At 37.2% G+C, this 19,400-nt stretch overlaps 1 protein-coding gene across 3 annotated transcripts in view; it reads left to right on the top strand.

The window, feature by feature from the left end:
* PALLD (palladin, cytoskeletal associated protein) overlaps positions 1 to 19,400 on the top strand; it is a 520,996-nt gene that overhangs the window by 468,655 nt on the left and 32,941 nt on the right. For 2 of the 3 annotated variants that reach the window (XM_027837584.1, XM_027837583.1), the window contains exons 3-5: positions 10,218 to 10,353; positions 14,038 to 14,136; positions 16,541 to 16,762. In XM_027837584.1, coding sequence (XP_027693385.1) covers positions 10,218 to 10,353; positions 14,038 to 14,136; positions 16,541 to 16,762 — 457 coding nt within the window. Of the gene's footprint in view, positions 1 to 10,217; positions 10,354 to 14,037; positions 14,137 to 15,031; positions 15,086 to 16,540; positions 16,763 to 19,400 lie in introns of all 3 variants that reach the window. The other variant, XM_027837582.1, reaches the window with a different exon arrangement.

Genomic DNA, 19,400 nt, shown 5'->3' with positions numbered 1-19,400 from the left:
AGTAATTGAGTAGGTGGTTTTCCTGCCTCTGTATACTTCACTTTGCATTTGTTCATGGGTCTTAACATGCTTCTCTGTATTCATCATGTTTGTCATTTCTTCCGGCACAGGGTGGAGGGAAGAGAATAAGCATTTATGTAGTACCTATTATGCACCAGGCACTGTGCAAAGCCCTTTAAAAATATTATCTTACTCCCTCCCACAGTCTTTCTGTATATAAGGTCCATCTTGTCTCCATTAAGATGCTGGGATTCTTATAATCTAGCCAATAGCTTACTAATGTTCTAATAAACCTTGTCTTTGGCTGAAAAAAAATATTATCTTATTAGGTCTTCACAACTACTGAGAGGTAGGTAGGTACTGTTAGTATCCTCATTTTATAGTGGAGGAAACTGAGGCAAACAGAGGTTTGGTGACTTGCCTAGGGTCACACAGCTAGAAAGTATCTGAAGTTAAATTTGAACTCAGATTTTCCTGACTCCAGACCTAGAGTTCTACCTAAAGTACCACCTTAGCCATTCCTATGGTGGCATATTAACCTAATTTTTTCTACTTTATTAAATCTAATTGAGAAGTGAGTCCCAGTCCACAGAGCCTGTTAAAGTAATAGCTCATTCTTAAATTTTTGTTGGGCAGCTAGGTGGTACAGTGGATAGAACAGTGGCCTGGGAAACAGGAAGGCTCATCTTCCTGAGTTTGAATGATGCCTCAGACACTTACTAGCTGTGTGACCCTGGGCAAGTCATTTAACTCAGTTTCTTCATATGCAAAATGTGCTGGAGAAGGAAATAGCAAACCATTCCAGTATCTTTGCCAAGAAAACCCCAAATGGGATCACAGAGAGTCTGAAACGACTGAACAAAACCAATTACCTTTCTAGAGTAGCTAGAATCATTCCCCTATTCACCAAATGATGCAAATCATGGTTCTACAGTTTTTTGTTTTGGGATTTTTTTGTGTATTAAAAATGGAATAGTGTCTTTTTGTGGGCTTTGAGATGTATAATTGGAGCATTGCCTCCAGCATATTAACTCAGATGTTAGGCACATGTGAAGTACTGAGCCACGTGGTTCCTACCATCACAGAAGTGCCACTGTCCATTCTCCATCTACCCCGTCACTCCCAGCATTCTTTAAATTGGCTTCTAGAGGATGAGGCTCTTTGAAAATAACTATTTCCCATGTAGCTCATAGAATTTATAAAAAACAGAGAGGAGTAATGTATACCAAAAAAAAAAATACACACACACACACACACACACACACACACACACACACACATACATGCATACACACACAGAGCAACACAATAACAAAGAACTTTAAAGAAAGTGGGTGCTTATCATTTGTGGAATGCCTAAAGAAAGTCAGATCTATGAATGTAAAGTCAGTAGTGTCAGACTCAATATAATGGATCCCTGCAGGCCATATATTAACTTAGAAAACCACAAATTAACATTATGTCTGTTATATTGTATTTTTATTTATTTTGTTAAATATTTCCCAATTACTTTTTAATCTGATTCAGCTGTACACAGGAGTGTTATAGTCCAATGTTTGACATCCCTTCAGTGAGCAATTGTGAATACAAGGAATTCAAAGAAACATGGAAAGATTTGTATATATGGGTGCAAAATGAAATAAGTAGAATTAAGGGAAAAAAACATATACAATTAGAATGTGAGTCCCTTGAGGGCAGGGTCCGTGTTTTTGCCTTTCTTTGTATTCCCAGAACATCTCTCAGTGCCTGGCATACAGTAACTGCTTGTTGACTACAATGTAAACAAAAAGGTCACTTAAAGATAAGTTCTGAGTAAATGAAAAACTAATGCTCCCAGAGAAGAAATAATGAAAAATATTTCCCTAATCTTAGCCACCAGGTCAGGGACTAGCATGGCAGAATGTTGTATTTGTACCTTACATTATACATTATCAGATATGAGTACGTTTTTGCTTAGCAATTCTTTCTTTCTTTGTATAAGAGGATTCAATTCTGAAAGGATGTAATGGGGTAGCGGGGAAGGCTCAGGGGAAGGAGTCCAGAAACAATTCTGATATTAAAAAAAAAGGCTACTTCCAAAGCTCAGAAAGGACCAAAGTGAAGGAATGAATATAGTATCAGAAGAAGGTTTGGATTACCAAGAATTACCAACCCTTAATCTGAACTAATAATAATAAAAGCTAGGGCCTTCTATGTGCCAGACACTGTGCTAAACACTTCAATAGTTTCATCTCATTTGAGAGGTAGGTACTATTATCCTCATTTTACATTTTACATTTTACATTTAGTAGGGTATTATGCCCATTTTACATTTGAGGAAACTGAGGCAAATAGAGGTTAAGTCTCTTGCCCAAGCTAGTAAGTGTCAAAAGCCTCATTGGAACTCAGGTTTTCCTGACTCTAGGCCCAGGGTTCTATCCATTGCCCAACTCAATGACCTTGAACTCTTGAACCACTTGGCTTTGAAGTGACCAAGAGTAGGATATCTATACTGTACTAGAATGTATTGGGGCTTCCATTGGGGTATACTGAATGATGAATGAGTGAATGAATGAGTGAGTGAATGAATACTGACTGGCTGGGGTTCTGCCCTAGGCTTCCCCTACAATAAAATCCAAGACTAGCGTTTGGAGCTTCCCAAGAAGTTCAGTCACTGCTAGCTTCCCTCTCACTTACTTTAACCTACCCCTACTACCATACTGGCCAAACAGAAAGCTGAGAGATAACATGCTCCTGAAACCCCACCACCTAGACTGCCTGAGACAGGGCTAGCCCAGGACCGAACTAGCCACCCCATGTTAGTGTGTACTTAGACATGACTGATTCTCCAATAGACTTTGGGGATCATCAAGTGGTCCAAGGAATTTTATTTTGTTCTATAGTTACTATTGAAACAGGGCTTTAATGGGAACACAAACAGTGGGCCGCCCCCCCCCCCCCCCGAAGACAAGAGAAACGAGGAAAGATAAACTCCTGTCTTAGACTAAACATTGACCTCCAATGTGTAGAATTAACCCAATTAAGGCAATTTATTCAGAGGAAGAGAAAACACATTCCAGTGCACTGATTAGCTTTCTTTCTCATGTAAGCTTCTATACAAACTTTTGTATATTTGTATATTAGTTTATATGTATTGTTTTTCACTGTGCTTTCCCCAGTATTCACAAAAAACCCTGATATATTTAATTATTTACTTCTAAGACAATTCAGCCTCAAAAGTCATTGCATATCTCAGAGTTTGCTTTCAATTGAGGGTAGGAAGCGTATAGGGAAATTTTAATCATTTTTTTTTTTTACAAAGCTTCATCTGCTCATTTACTAAATGCATTAGAAAGTAAGTACATATATGAGTGTGTTGGTGATTGATTCGTTAGAGAGGCTATTAGGTGACATAGTGTCCAGAATCAATTCTGAAGTTATTGACTTTTCCTCTTAAATATGTGATTAAAAGTTTGCTACATTTCCAAGTGTGTTTTTAATTACAAATTGGCCAAATTGATTTCTACGGAGAGACATCTTCAACTTTATAAAGAAAGTTGATAGGAAAATGAGACCTTGCATGCAGCAATTCACTTTATAGACACCTTTAGATAGTCCTTTAATCCACATGTCAAGAAATATCTATAACACAGTGTAATAACAATTGTTGAATTTTAAATAAGAGCAGTTAGGTTCATATCTCACCTCTGGTATAATAACCATGAGAACTTGGGCAGTGACTCATTTGACCTCTCTGGGTCTCCATTTCCTCATCTAAAAAGTGGAGTTGCATTAGCTGACCTCTAAGATCCCTTCCAGCTCTAAATCTATGATCTCATGAACTTACCACTATGTCTCTGAGTTTGACTTATCAGCAGGTCTCACCAAATAAGAGATAAGGAGAATTTTTAATAGAAAAAAACAACCTTGACTTTTCAGTTAGTAGACAGACTCACATAATCTTTTAAATCCAAGTTGTGCTCTGGAGGTTTGGGAGTTCCTGATATGTACTGATAGTACTGACCTGGAATACTCTTTCAAGGGAGGGATATTCTCAGGGTTGATTCAGTAGCCAAAAAAAAAAAAAAAATACTTCCTGTGATTTGACAGTGGCTCCATCTGGAAGATTTTATTTTCCAGATGCTTTTGTATATGTATGTGTTTAGTATGTTTTTTCCAACCACATGAATATTACTTTAAAAAAAAGACAGTTGACATGGTATTGAAGCAAAAACAAACAAGTCAATAATAGATTTTTGTCATTTGGAGCAATTTTTTTTTTTTTTTTTTACTATTTATTTACTATGTGAGGTCTTTCATGAGTTGCATTTGTTTTGGCATAAGATTTGGGTATGAGGTCTTTGTGCAGGTTTCTGGTTTCCATCACCCAATTTCTTTTTTTGCAGATCTCTTCTGTACTTACAGACTAGTTCTTTTGTTTTTTTGATAGATTGCTTCTAACCTGTGAATTGGGATTGGAAAATGGGATAGATAATCCTTTTCTCCACTTGGAGATCTGAGGTTAAACATAGAAATAAGTTTCACTTGGATCCCTCATGAAACATCATTTAGTCTTGGCTGTTCGGGCAGGGAGACTGGGATCCTTAACCTGCACAGTTGTTAGTCTAAGCACGGAGAAAAGCTCAGTTCTGGAATAGCAAAAGGACTTAATGCAGAAAGTTTGGAAAGGAGTGCCCACAACCAGTTTGCACTGTATGTGCCTTAACATGGTTTAACCTTTCATTTAACAATCACTAAATGTACAAACAAATGTATTTGGCAAAAGTTTTATGAGAGGAAAGCTCATTCATCCTATGTGTACCATCCTCTCCTCATGCCCCCTGGTTCTGGCTCCCATATTCATTCCCTACTGCTTTATTTCTCTGTTACTGTTACCAGCGTATTCCTCCAGCTCGAAAACTTAGAATTCTTTTGACTCTTCCCTCATATTCATCCTCTTATATCCAATTTATCACCAAATTCTGTCATTCCTTCCTTCAAAATATATCATTTCAGCTACCTTTTCTTTTCTTATTCTCATTGCCACCATTTTAATCCAGGTCCTCATCATCTCATGATTAGACTGTAGTGCAACCAAAGGTTTTCGTGCCTTTAATTCTGCCTCAATCTACCCATCATACATTGCCAGACTAAAATCCCCAAAACACCATATTATCCACTAGTACCTCACAAGGTGTTTTTCCCCAGGGGCTGGGTTTTTTTTTTTTCTTCCCCAGCCACAGCAAACCACAAAGATAGTAAGTAAACTAGGGCAAAAGGAAGTTTCAGTCTATCCTAGTAGAGTACCTACCACCCTGATAAAATAACAGATCCACAAAGGATTGAAATATCCTCCTGTGTTTAAGAACCAAAAATAGATTTCCAATTAAGATGACATGGTGAAAGATTACAAGATAACCAAACTTCTCACATTTTCTTAAAAAAAAAAGAAGACTATGTTAAAGAAAAGGGAGAAAAAATAATGGCTAAAAAAGTTAGCAAAGCAGAGTGCCAGTACAAATTTAAAAAACAGAACAAAACTAAGGGGTAATTAAGACAACTAAGGTACTAGAAGTCACAAAGATGGAGAAATAAACAATGTAAGATATCCCAAGAGATAATCTTAAATGGATAGATGACAAAGAAATTAAGTAAGAATTAACACATAAAGAAAATCATAAGAAAAATTTTGCTAAAAAAATTAAATCATGAAAAGATCTAAGGCTGCAGTTACAATAGGCTTAAAAAGATCAGGAAGAAATAATTCTTACTGACTATTATGAACATTTTGAAAAAATAGAAGCAACCAGTGGTAGACCCATGACTGTCAAAAAAATTGGATAGCATTGACCAAATACAATTCAAGTGACTGATATGGAAGATAGGTCAAAATGAATCAATCTCAGGTTTACTGTAATGGAAAAATAAAATATCAGCACTGTATTCTAGGCAATTATTTAAGAAGCCTTTCTGAAATTATCCAAAGCAAGTTACAAAATACAAATAACTAACACAATTCTGATGTGGAAAATCTTAAGCTCCAAAAATAGTGACAAGAAAGGAATCCTGCAAGCTGCAAGAGGGAAAATAAATTTGACCAAGGATCATCAATCAAGATCATAGAAGATTTCTCCAAGGAGACAAGGAATGAATGGAGAAATTAAATATAATGTATTTAAAATTAAAAAGCAGGCGTGACATCATGAATCAAGAATTATCTATCCAAGAAAACTAAGTATTCTGTATGAAGGTGAAGAAGGACTTGGAAGTGTTTTCACAATGACATTTATTTCAAAGTGGTCAGGCCATTGTGTGGAAAAAAGATAGATACTTAAAACAATTCACATTTTTCAGTGAAGATAAATCAGTTCATTTCTATTCAACAAGCAATTTATCAAATACCTGAATATACATGCTGAAATAAAAGCAACAAATTTTTGTAAGTACACAGATTCAGAAGAGGATACAAAATGTATTGTGATTTTGTTTTATTTTGTTGAAACTCTATGGTGTAATTTTTAAAGCTATAACCAATTCATATTTTAGAGTTGAAACCACTTCTACTCTGAATTATAATGAGCCCCCGATGATATGTCCTTTTTCTTTAATTAGCCAGAGGACACAAATCAGAATAAAGGCATTAAATGAAAAAGCATAGTAAGGAAAGGCAATATGGAACATTTCACCACAGATATACATACTGAAAGATTGGACATATAACAGGGCTCACATATGTTACAGAAACTATACAAGTAGCCAGCTTACACATATGAAGGGACAACTCTTAGAAGATAACCCAAGTCTTCGCATGATATTACCATTGTGCTGCTGCTTGGTGAAGCATTTCCATTGGGCATGTTGCTCAGCTTATCTCCTGGTATTGCTAGGCACATAGACTCAGCAACATCCTGCTCTGCTGGTTACCTGTAGTCTTGGGTTGATATTAAACTCAGCCAACAGTGTTTTCTAGGTGTTCCTCCTTGCTGCCAGATTCCAGGCTTTATCAGTTCAGGGTCACCTGTGGACCATCTCAGCTTCATTCTGCTAGCCGTGGAAGACAAATATTTTTTTTAGCCCAAGTCAAACATATTAATATGACAAAAACCAGACAGAGTGTTCCCTGGCTAAAATTGTCTTGGCTTTTCTATGTCTGAGAGATCCAACTATCTAATGTAAGGTTAAACATTTTCTGGTTAGCATGTAAATTAAGTCAAACCAGAAAAAAAATGTAAGATTGTAAGACCAGGTCATTTTATTCCCATCCACCTGTCTTTTGATTCTTGCTTTCATCATGAGTATTTGTCAACATTTATGCTAAATTTTGGCCATAGAGAATCCTTGCTATTTCCCCACAAGAGTGTATAGTTAAGCAAAACAAGGCTACATATTTGCCAATGAAAATGCCGTATTCCTGTAGTCCATCACCTCACTACAGAGAAAAGGAAGGTTTGTTTACTGTCGAGCCTCTAGAATCAAAATTGACAGTTTCATTGATTAGAATTCTGTTGTCCTATAAGTGCGATTTTCTTTTACGTTAGTGTGGCCATTGTGAAAATTGTTCTCTTGGTTCTGCCCATTTCTCTCTGAATTAGTTCATACAAATCCTAAATTTGTCTGAATTTTTTGTAGTTGTTGCTTTTGACACAAAAAATACTCTATTACATTAATACATTGAGATTTGTTCAGTCGTCCCCCAATTGATGAATGAACACTTTGCTTCTGGTTTTTTGCTTCCACAAAAAATATTTTTCAATATATGAGACATTTATTCATGTGTTTGACATTCTTGAGTTATGTGCTTAGTAGTGATACTTAAGTCACTTATGATTCTATAATGTTTTCCAGAATGATTGGGCTAGTTCACATCTCCAACAACAGTAGGAAGATATTCCAATCTTCCTACGTTTCCTTCATCATTTATAATTTTCATCTTTTGTCGTATTTGCCAGTTTGATTGGGTTACAGCGAAACCTCAGAATTGTTTTAATTTGCATTTCTCTTATTGGTGATTTGGGATATACTCTCATATGTTGGCTAACAATTTAGGTTTATTCTCTTGAAAATAATCTGTTTTCTCCCTCTTTACATGAGAAGAGTACATAGTCCTCAGCGTAAAGTGTAGAGTTTTAGAATTGTTCTGATATGAGAACAATTTCACTCTCTCTCATAGTTATGTAATGGTTCGTAAATAATGATGAGAATGTAGATCCTAGGAAGTTAGATTTAGAGCTAAGAAGGGTCTTACTGATCATTATTTCCAACCCCCTAATTAAAAACTCTGTTTACCTTACAACTTTGGTCCTTTGGAGTTTTCTACATTTGAAATTACTCATTGCTTGAGTCACTGAAATAAAAAATCAATTCCCTGTTCCTTCTCACAAGGATGTTAACTGTAAAACTTTAACTGTCCACCTTTGCTTTTCAGCAAAGAAAAGTCTATGAACCTCTGTCACCACAAGAATCTTTATTAAGTACTAAGACCTAGAATTCAAAGAAAGTCAAAAGAGAGCTAGCTGTAGCTCCTAACATCCTGGGAGAGAGATTGGAAGTGGGGAGCAGCCATATCTCTTGGCTTACCTGACTTTCTTCGAGTCTCTGCTAAAATCCCACCTCTATAGGAAATCTTTCCCAACCCCTCTTAATTCTAGGGCTTTCCAAACTCTGTTGATTATCTACAATTTATCCTGTATATATCTTGTTTGTACGTAGCTGTTTACATGTTGTCTCCTCCATTAGACTCCTCAACAGCACGGATTGTCTTTTGCCTTTCTTTTTATGGTCAGTGCTTAGCACAGTTCCTTGAATGATTTTTTTTGGACTGATTTTACCCAGAGGGACTGATCTGGGAAAAGGGCACATTGTGGCATGAGTAGGAAGGTTGAATTTTAGAACCTGCATCATAATCCTAACATTATTCTTCTTATTTTAATTTATTGATCTTTTTTGTTTTATCATGGAGGTGAAATGGTAATATTCTGCAGTACAGCTTTTTTTTTTTTTTTCTTTTTGGTGAGACAATCAGGGTTAAGTGACTTGCCTAGGGTTACACAGCTAGTGAATGTCAAGTGTCTAATTTGAACTCAGGTCCTCCTGACTCCAAGGCTGGAGCTCTATCCACTGCGCCACCTACTGCCCCAGTATGGCTTTTTAATACTGATTTTAATACTTCTGACCTGGCTTCCATCAGAATTTTGTTGTACATGCTCACAAAACCAGGTGCTGTAGATGGTATGCTCTCAAGTTTCTAGGTCTCTCTATTACCAGGGCTGTCTATTGTTTAACTAAAGCATTGAATTGTGGTTGTTTCAAAGTACCATGGACTTCATTCATTTACTCTCTCTTATCCTCATTATAGCCCAAGTCAAGCAGAAGAAAGACAAGGTAGGGGCAGCTAGGTGGCACAGTGGATAGAGCATTGGCTCTGGAGTTAGGAGGACCTGAGTCCAAATCCAGCCTCAAACCAAACACTTGATACTTACTAGCTGTGTGACCCTGGGCAAGTCACTTAACCCCAACTGCCTAAAAAAAAAAATATAAAGAAAGAAAGACAAGGTAGAGAAAATGAAGACACAGTAGACAGGTAGACGGGTTCTGCAATTTGGTTGAGGCCTAGACAAAGTAAAGATTCCTATATAGCAAACACCTAGCACCATTGACTTCTTACTTCCATAGCTTCAGAATGTTATCTCTCCCCCTAGCAAGGATAATTTGGGGAGGGGTGGAGAAAAGGGATTCAATTTTCTCCTGGAATTCCAAGTGGCCCCAAGATCACCTCATGAGGTTTGAAATCTGGGCCTCTGGAAAAGCATGTGGTTTTAAGGGAATATTTAACACTAGGGAAAGAAATGGACCTAATACCCCAGGGTTTTATTTTATGCAAAATGAAAGTATCCCTGATTATGATCATAGCCCTTAGTGGCCGAAACAGGACTAAAACCTAAAACTAAAGTCCTAGTTGTCCCTGGCTCTTACTTATTTCTAGTGAAATATGTTGTCTTTGTAAAAACACATCAACTTTTCAGCCCACAGACATTCCAAGAGCAGGTTACTCAAATTATAACAATACCTTTTTTGTGATTCTTTCCATTATTGTTTGCAGCAGACATAGCAGAGAAAAAAAATGAGAGTGACAAACTGTTGGACTGTATATCTTTCTGTTTGAACTGGAACTAAAAGATTTCATAGGCACCATAAGACACTATCCTGCCTCAGGAATCCTATTATGCTTTGTCCTGCAGGGGATTTCCAAAGAAGACTGGCAGAACTGCTAGGATAGCCTCTGATGAAGAGATTCAAGGCACAAAGGATGCTGTCATTCAAGACCTTGAAAGGAAGCTTCGCTTCAAAGAGGACCTTCTGAACAATGGACAGCCGGTACTTAATTATAAATGTGGGCCTTGGACTTCAAACAGTCCCTTGGTTAGCTGCTTGGAAAGCTGCTGCATATGCTTTATTAGCACATTTCTTAACATCCTTTGGGTTTGATTTTATCTTTTGCCTTAAATCTTAGAGTTCTTATTCTGAGTTTGGGATTAGGGGCTTAGGGGGAGACAGGAGAACTGGAATGGCATTATACTTCCCACACAAAGCCCTCGATATACTCTTCTGAACCATTTGCCTCTTTGGGCTATGTTGAGGGGGAATAAAAGAGGCGGAATTGGGTCTGAGGACAAAATGAGGAAAGATGGAGAGGGCAGGGAAAGAGGCAAATTAAGTTGAAGGTGGCAGTGGGGCTCTGAAGTGGTTTCTATCTACCTAGTAATATGTGCTAGAATGAAGGCCTCTGAAAGAAGAATTCATTCCTCTCCAACCTTCAATACTGCTCCTACATGTACTTTTTATATGATACTCATCAGTATAAATTTTCTTTTCCCCACCCCCACAGACCATTCCAGTCCGTTGTGTCAGACCGTAGCTACATGCTGACCCAGGAATTAGAAAGAGTGAAACTAGTTTTTAAAAACAGAAGTCCGTCAGCTATCTTATAAGCAGCCAGGCCAAAAAAAAAAAAAAAAAGCTAAAGAAAAATTAACTCTGATCTTTACATCACAGAAAGGCCAAATGAAGAAACTCAGGGTCTTATAAGAAATTACAAGATGTTTTCTCCACTCCACTAGACACAACTATTTTCTTCCTCAGTGTTCACTGCTAAGCCCCCTCTCAGTAGGTCCCAGTCCTCTAAGGCAGTTGGGAAAGTGGACCTAGAGAGTTCAGCTGCTTCCCGAGCAGAGGGAAAGCCCTCTTGGGCTTTTGTCTGGGCAGAGCGCTGTGAATCATTACCTGGTTTTTAAATGGAAGAAGGAGAAAGCGTTCTTGCCTGGTCTGGAGTCTCTTTCAGGGTCAAAAAAAATCTACATTCCAGACATATTTCCGAAGGATGTTTATTATCAGGGCACTAGAAAGTGAGAGCACAGAACCGTAACGTGGCCGAAGCAGAGGAAAGATATTGAATGCCGATTTTAATTGGGAGGGCATCTTAATTTCACTTCAGGAAGAAATAGAACACAAATGAAAATCTGCCCATAATTCTTCTACCTGCAGAAGATTTTCACAAAAAGAAAATACTGACTTCTTGCAATAAGTGCTTGCATGTGTAAATGTACATGATCTGGAAACACTCTCTGGCTCTGTCAACTAAAAGTTCTTGAAATACTAAAACAAATACTTAATGTCAACTTCTTCAAGCTAGGTAAAGGCACCTTTCCAATTTTTTTAAACATTCCATATGGAATGTCTCTTGGTTGGAGCAAGTCCACAGGCATCCCAGTTTAGCAGTGAATGGCATTCATAAGGTACCCTGAAATATTCACATTTGTTAGCTTAAAATAAATGAATCAGGGTTTCCTTATATGGAAGGAGATATTCTCAAGAAAAAAATTTCCCTAATATCACATATTATTCTCTCACTTTTTTTTTTTTTTTGCTTCTTTATACAAAGAATTAACTATATCTCCATGGGGCACAGTAATAATAATAGCTAACATTTATTTAGAATTTTAAGGTTTTTTTGCAAAGTACTTTACATATATTATCTCCTTTGAGCCTCATAACTACCTTCTGGTGTGGGTATTATTATCCCTATTTAGCAGATGAGAAAACTGATGTTGAAGAGGTTAAGTGACCTACCTAGGGTCACACAGCTGGTGTGTTTGAATCAGGTCCTGAACTTAAGTATTCCTGACTCCAAGCCCACTGGTTGTCTCAGTGACCCACAGACACACGACACAAAATTAAAATATACCTGGTTTAGTCTCAAAGCCTATTTTTTTTTAAGGCAATTGGGGTTAAATGACTTGCCCAGGGTCACACAGCTAGTAAGTGTCAAGTGTTTGGTCTGAGGCCGGATTTGAAGTCAGGTCCTCCTGACTTCAGGGCCAGTGCTCTATCCACTGCACCACCTAGCTGCCCCTCAAAGCCTATTTCTTAATGAGTAGATTTCAGATTGGTTTTGGTGGTCTTACCGTGAACTAATAATGACATACTTTAAATAGAAGTGGTGTGGCTATTTAGAGAGGTAGCTTTGTGTGGTGTTCAAGACTTACTATGCAAGACATGGCAATTAATTTATTCCAACTTTTTTTCTAGAGATGAGAATTCATTTGAACACTGACACCCTCCATGCTGAACACCCTTCACTGCCCCTGCTAGCCCTTCCTTACCTTCTCCTTTATGTTCATATACATACAAATACAAACAACACAAACACACATTATCTGAAGTTGGAACTCATATAAGCTTTGGGGCTGTTTTTAATTTGGCATGTTTCTGGCTTCATTTTCTGGTTATAACTGAGACCAGCACCAACCAATACTGGAAACATCACAAGAAAGTCCTAGTTTTGTAAGTTTTCTCATCATGTTTTCTTAACCATAGGGCTTCCAATAAATTTTGGGTCCATATTCAGGAATTTTTAAGTTTAAATGGATTGAACCTTCAGACTTAGTAGGAATTTGGGTAAGGATGAGTAAGGGCTTATTTCTGCCTGAACAGTGTAAAACTCATGAAGGTGACCTTTGAAGTTGACCATCAGAATGATTTGTTTCCATAATAAGCCCTTTCCAACATGCAGTGTTGGAAGAGCTCAGTGGCAGTGATAATGTGGCAAGTATCATACAGTAATAGTCAGGAGATGTATTTTTGAAATGTTTGTTTATAGAGGATCGTAGATGAAGAGTTAGAAAGAACCTCAGATTTCCTCTCCTCCAACCTTCTTGTTTTACACATTAAGAAACTAAAATGTGCAAAGGTTAAATGATTTGCCTAAAGTCACACAGGCAGTAAGCATAAGATGTGGGTTTTAAACCCAACATCCACTACCTCCAATTTGTAATCTTTCCACTTTACCAAACTGAAAAATATGACTCTTTTTCTTTGCCCAGTGATCAACCATCCACTCTCCAAGTTGAAAAATGAGTTGACAGATGACACCCTGGCAAATGTCTTTTGAAAGTCCTGTCTAAACTTGTCTGTTCACATCAAAGAGTCTGTATGATTATTCCATTTGTATATATGTCACACCTCAAATACCAGAAAGTATAGGGATCTTTTGAAATTCTTTCATATGTGAAAGTAAAAAAGTAAAGTCACCACCACTCTCAACTAGTCTAAATGCTCCCTTCTACAGGGCCTCCCAGAAGTGTTAAGAGGTCACATGGAAAACAGAGAGAAATAAATTTTAATGAAGACCTGTTGCCATGTGAATATCTGCATTTGCTTTCAGCATTATAACCATGAACCCTCCCCCCCAATTCCTGCCATGTGTTTTCCATGCGAGTTTCTGCCTCATTTACTCTTATTCACCTTCAATTTGTTGTGTCCCACCGGGTGGCTCTCAGAATTAATGACCTTATCACTCAGCATTGGGTTACATCTTCAGGAGCAGCAGGAAGGCAAAGGGAAGGACAACTGAGGCACAAGAGAGAAATCCAGAACCTCTTGTGGATGAAGGTAGCAGGGGGGAAGTTGTAGAAAGATGCCTGTTTTGTTCCTGTTATTTTCATGAAGCAGCATAATTTCTAATCTCATCTTCTTTTCTCCATCTTGGCTGCCCCTCTTTAGAGATTAACCTATGAGGAAAGAATGGCTCGGCGACTGCTAGGTGCTGACAGTGCCACTGTCTTTAATATCCATGAACCTGAAGAGGAGCCTGCTACACAGGTGCTATGTTGTTTTTGGCTTTCTGAGAAAATAGAAAAATCATTAATGTTTGACTCTTTGGATCAGTTCTTTGAGGACTGGGGAAGACTTACAAAGTATTGAAACCATGACATTCCTCTAATAGTGAGTGGAGATCATCACATGCTTTTCCTTTCCTCCCTCCTTTCTCACCATTCCATTTTTTCTCATTTCAAGTATCTTTCTATTTATTCTCTCCTTTCACTCAGTATTTTTCCCTGAGAGGGGAAGAATTCCTATCTGTGAAACCTATAGGCCAGAGACCTTTTAGTGATTATGTTTCAGTCAACAAACATTTACTAAAAGCTACCTGTGTGCCAGGCACTATGCTGGACACTGGGGATAACCCAAAAGGGGAAAAAAAAAAAACACACAAAAAATTTCCCTGTCCTCCAGGAGATTAGTCTAATGAAAATTTCTCATTAAGTAAGGAACCACAACTTCCTTAATAAAAATTGGGGAAATATATGTAAAATGCATAAATTTATTGTTTTTTTAAAGATAAGAATTGGGGAGTTCTACTTGAGAAAGTACTGTTTTAAACTTTTCTCGTTGAGGAAAACACTTCTTGAACCCATTGAAATTGCTATATTATCTTTTAAATCTTATTTTCTGCTATCTGGGCTTTCCAGAAGAATGTCTTTTAACACAAGTTTAAAGAACCAAGTAAACTATTCTTCAGGAGGCCTAGGAAACTAAATATTCTTCATGTCCTTTTTAGACATTAGCGATGATGTTAAAAATTTAAAGGTTTTTCCCCTCTTGTGTTAAATATTAAACCCATCAATTCAATTTAAAGTAAACCTCCAGAAATTGTGTTGTTGTACTACTCACTTATACCACTGGTCTTCACCTTTATTTTTTTCTGCCATTACAGGAAATTGAGTCTCTTCATGCTTCTTCTATAGTGAATTCTCAGGATGGTCAAAAGGTTAACATTTTCACCTTTCTTCTTTTTCTTCTACCTTTTATTCTTCTGGTCTTTGTTGTTGTTCTTTTTCCTACCCCTTCTCTTCTATGCAGATAGCTGTCTTTCACTGCCTCAAGTTAATCCTAAATGACGTTACCAGTTTATATTTTAATATTATTTTAGATGAACAACATTACTGCAACCCCAGACTTGCTGTCATTTAATTAGAAATTCTAATGTAATTCTATCCTTCTGTCATCGGCTGATGCTTGGTACCCAATACTGCCTTCTTTTAAATCTGTTCTACCTTTTTTGTAAAAGGGTAATAATTTTCTGATGAAATTCGATGGGACATAGACAAAGAAGCTGGCCAAATGTTTGTTTTAAGAAATTTATTCTCTCTTTTTGTCCTCCTTTCTTGAATGCTGGTGAGTTGTTTTTTTGCATGAGTAAACAAGCAAGGCTGAGTAACTCCCAAAAGAGTACAAATATCTCATAAAACTATTACGTCTATAAGAAAAACAAAAGGACATGACAGTCCCCCGCCCCAAAGTATGTAAGCTGCTCAAAGGCAGTAGTAAGTCTCAGGAAAATTCTTGTTCCACTATGTGGGACCTACCTCCTGTAACATAACCCATTTAAGATAAGAGACCAGAAGTTAAACTCATGGTCTAATAACTGGAGGAATATTTTTAAATTGATCACCTTATGAATGTTATACTGCACAATTAGAAAATGAGAAGACCTAGTTTAACAGTCAGCGAGGTGCCAACATGTGTTTTCTATTTAATTTTAATTAGTTCACTTTTAAATCTAAAATTTGGTTGGCTTTTTAGCCTTTTTTTAAGAGGGTGGAGAACAGTTCATGACAGAGACAATGTGGAGGAAAAGGTTAAAGGAGGGGCAGGAAGGCCAGGAATTGCCATGAGTGACAGACAAGGACATGGTACCACTTTCTTATTAATCATTGTGGTAACAGTTCTATGTAGATTTACAGCTGTTGACTAAATGTATTATTGCTCTTCTGGAGAGACACACAAACCTAAATCTGCTTTCACTCTAAGGAAAGAAATCAGTGGTATGTTGAATTTTATTTTTATGAACTGTTCAAAAATAGACGGCCTTGATTTTTTGTTGTTGTTGTTCTGTTGTTCTTTTTGTTTTGTTTTTTGTTTTTTTAATTTCTGAGAGAAGGGAAAAAAAACCAATACTCATAGATTTTTTTTGGATGATAGGACTTGAAGACAATTTGAAATATCATGTATACACATTTCCAGATGTTCTTTGTTTTATAAGGAGCTTTACTTGGGCCCAGATTATGTCTTCCATCTATGTAACATCATTTTTTTCACATGTAAAGGAGCCCAATATCTTTTAAATACCTTATGGAGTAGGATGATAGAGCTTGTGGGATACATTGTGCCACATGGGAAGAGACTGTTGGATGCTAACATGACCTTTCTTTGCTTACTACAGGAGTACAAAGTCTCCAGCTGTGAGCAAAGACTCATCAGTGAAATAGAGTACAGGCTGGAGCGTTCTTCCCTAGATGACTCAGGTGATGAATCGCAACAAGGAGATGGGCTGGTGGAGAATGGAATGGCACCATACTTTGAGATGAAGCTGAAACATTACAAGATCTTTGAGGGCATGCCAGTGACATTCACATGCAGAGTGGCTGGGAATCCAAAGCCAAAGGTGAACTGGAATAATAGTTTTCTAAGAACAATGTTTTCTTAACTGCAAGGAATTAAGACTTTCCTTTCCAACAGGTAGTACATGATGGGGGTGGAGAAAGGGCAAAGAAGATGCAGGACACCCTGTGTATTCTGGAGATTCCTAAGAAAATGTTTTCATTTCTCAAACTCTTCCCTTTTAAAATTTTCTTTCATTTCTCCTGATTGCATAAGAGAAAAAGCCTAATGTAAGCAGAATTAGGTATAATGTGAATTTGCAGTTAACTGGTCCTGAAAAATGGGCATGAATAAAATTACATTTTGAGAATTTATACATTCAAAGATAGAAATGTAGCCTTTTACTCCTTTAGAAAAAATAATTTGTTGGGAAATTTTTAATTACGATAGTGCTGCGAATGCTATGCTTCTTAACTTGGGTCTATGAGCTTTTTTTTTTTTTTTTTAATTTTCAACGTAATTGGTTTCCTATGTAATTCTGTGTATTTTATTTTTTGTTTTTTGTTTTTGGGGTTTTTTTTTTAAGGCAATTGGGGTTAAGTGACTTGCCCAGGGTCACACAGCAAGTAAGTGTCAAGTGTTTGGTCTGAGGCTGAATTTGAACTCAGGTTCTCCTGACTCCAGGGCTGGTGCTCTATCCACTGTGCCACCTACCTGCCCCAGTGTACTTTATTTTGTGCATTTAAAAACATTATCCTGGGGCAGCTAGGTGGCACAGTGGATAGAGCACCAGCCCTGGAGTCAGGAGAACCTGAGTTCAAATCAAGCCTCAGACACATAACACTCACTAACAATGTGACCCTGGACAAGTCACTTAACCCCAGTTGCCTCACCCAAAAAACAAAAACACAAACAAAACAAAAAAAACTATTATCCTGAGAAGGGGTCCGTAGGCTTCACTCAAAGGGGTCTATGACACAAAAATGGTTAAAAAACCCGTCTGACGAGCTGAATTTTCCTATCCTCTGTGTTCTCACTCACCTTACTTCATTATGTTATGAAAGTGATTTTTTAAATGATAAGTGAATAAAAGAGAATAAAATACTGTCATCACCAAATACTCACTACCCCCTATGGGTATACCGTTTGGTCTCTGGAGAATTTAATTAGTTGGAGATACAATCATTTATCTAACTCTTTCATAAAACTCTTAAAGGTCTTTCATTTCTCTGTATATTAGCACTCAAAGATTCCTGTAACAATCAGTCTTTAACACTAGCTTTTCAGGGAATGAGAAAAAAAAATAAAGTAAAACTCAATCTAGTGTTACAAGAACCTAAACAGAGGTAACCACACAACCTCTACTCCATCTTTTATCGTTAAATGTTCAAGGCTTGTGGAAGGTTAAGTGAAGGTCTGGAAGTTTTAGAATGTGTCATTACCTCCTTTCAGGAGAGAATAATAATTGATACAATAATATTCTTCCTTTCCCTTTGGGCATCTCAACAGTAGTCTCCTGGAGCTCACTGATAACAGTACAGGGAAGCCCACTGTTAAATTTCTAGGATGAGCATTCACACCTTGGCCATTCCACCATGAATGGAACAAATCAAGGCTTGATTTGTTGATCTGTTGTTAGTTAGGCTAAAGAAAATAATGAGAAAATGTTAACAATACAAATTAAACTTAAAAGGGTATTCAGATATATCCCTCCCCGTTGTTAAACATTTACCAGCACACCTGTGTTTAAGGCAGATGTGTGTGTTATTATTTATGATTATTAACCCCTTCTCTCTTTTTCATTCATTAAAAAAACTAGGTCAAGAAAAATAATTTAAATTATCCTAATATTAACATTATGGTACTACCTTCCCCTGTTGATCAAAGGTGAAGTGATGGTGATGTTCTTTTTAATACAGTATATGAGAAATATTGAATGGTGCAGAATGAGCCTGCATCAGTGCTGGGATTCAAGTACCTTCCTAACATATACCAGTTGTATGAATCTGGGCAAGTCACTTAGCTTCTCAATGTCCCTAGACAACTCTTTAAGATTAAGTTGTGGAATGGTGGAATATATATATATATATAGAGAGAGAGAGAGAGAGAGAGAGAGAGACACACACACACACACACATACACACACATTTATCATCCCTCTTGTTGAGGTCAGATTAAGCAGTTCGGGTATGAAAGAATTCATTTAGATGTTCTCTGTAGCCTTGGGAGCTTCTATTTACACGAAAAAGTAACATGGGTCTTGTTAGCAAGAAAGAGACCCCAATATTTGGGGGAGTTATGCTTAAATAGAGGTTTCAGAACAATAATGTAATTTTAGGTTTTTTTATGGAGGTTAAAGATTGAGGACAGGAAAAGAACGGATTTTATGATATAGGATGAGGGATGCAAAAGGGAATTCTTTATGGTTTAAAGATTTAAGGACAGGGCAAGGGAATACAGGTTAAAGATTAGACATGGGGAGAACACAGGATAAAGGAGACAAAAGCAATTCTTTTGGTACAGGTTAAGGAGAAGCTTTATGGTATTTCAAGATAAGGGGAGAAGGACTTTAGGATGCTCTCAAGCTCAGGAGGGGCCTCACAAAGTGCTGGAAAAGCAGTCTTTAATATTCTTCTTAACCCCTAGGGTACTGTTTGTATCCACATGACCTCTCATCAAAAAAATAATAATAATCAACTAAT

This window comes from Vombatus ursinus, unplaced genomic scaffold (genome assembly GCF_900497805.2).
Source record: "Vombatus ursinus unplaced genomic scaffold, bare-nosed wombat genome assembly UNPS02014821.1, whole genome shotgun sequence".
Lineage (NCBI taxonomy): Eukaryota > Metazoa > Chordata > Mammalia > Diprotodontia > Vombatidae > Vombatus > Vombatus ursinus.
The sequence above is the reverse complement of the archived record's forward strand: the minus strand, read 5'-3'. Positions and strand labels throughout refer to the sequence as shown.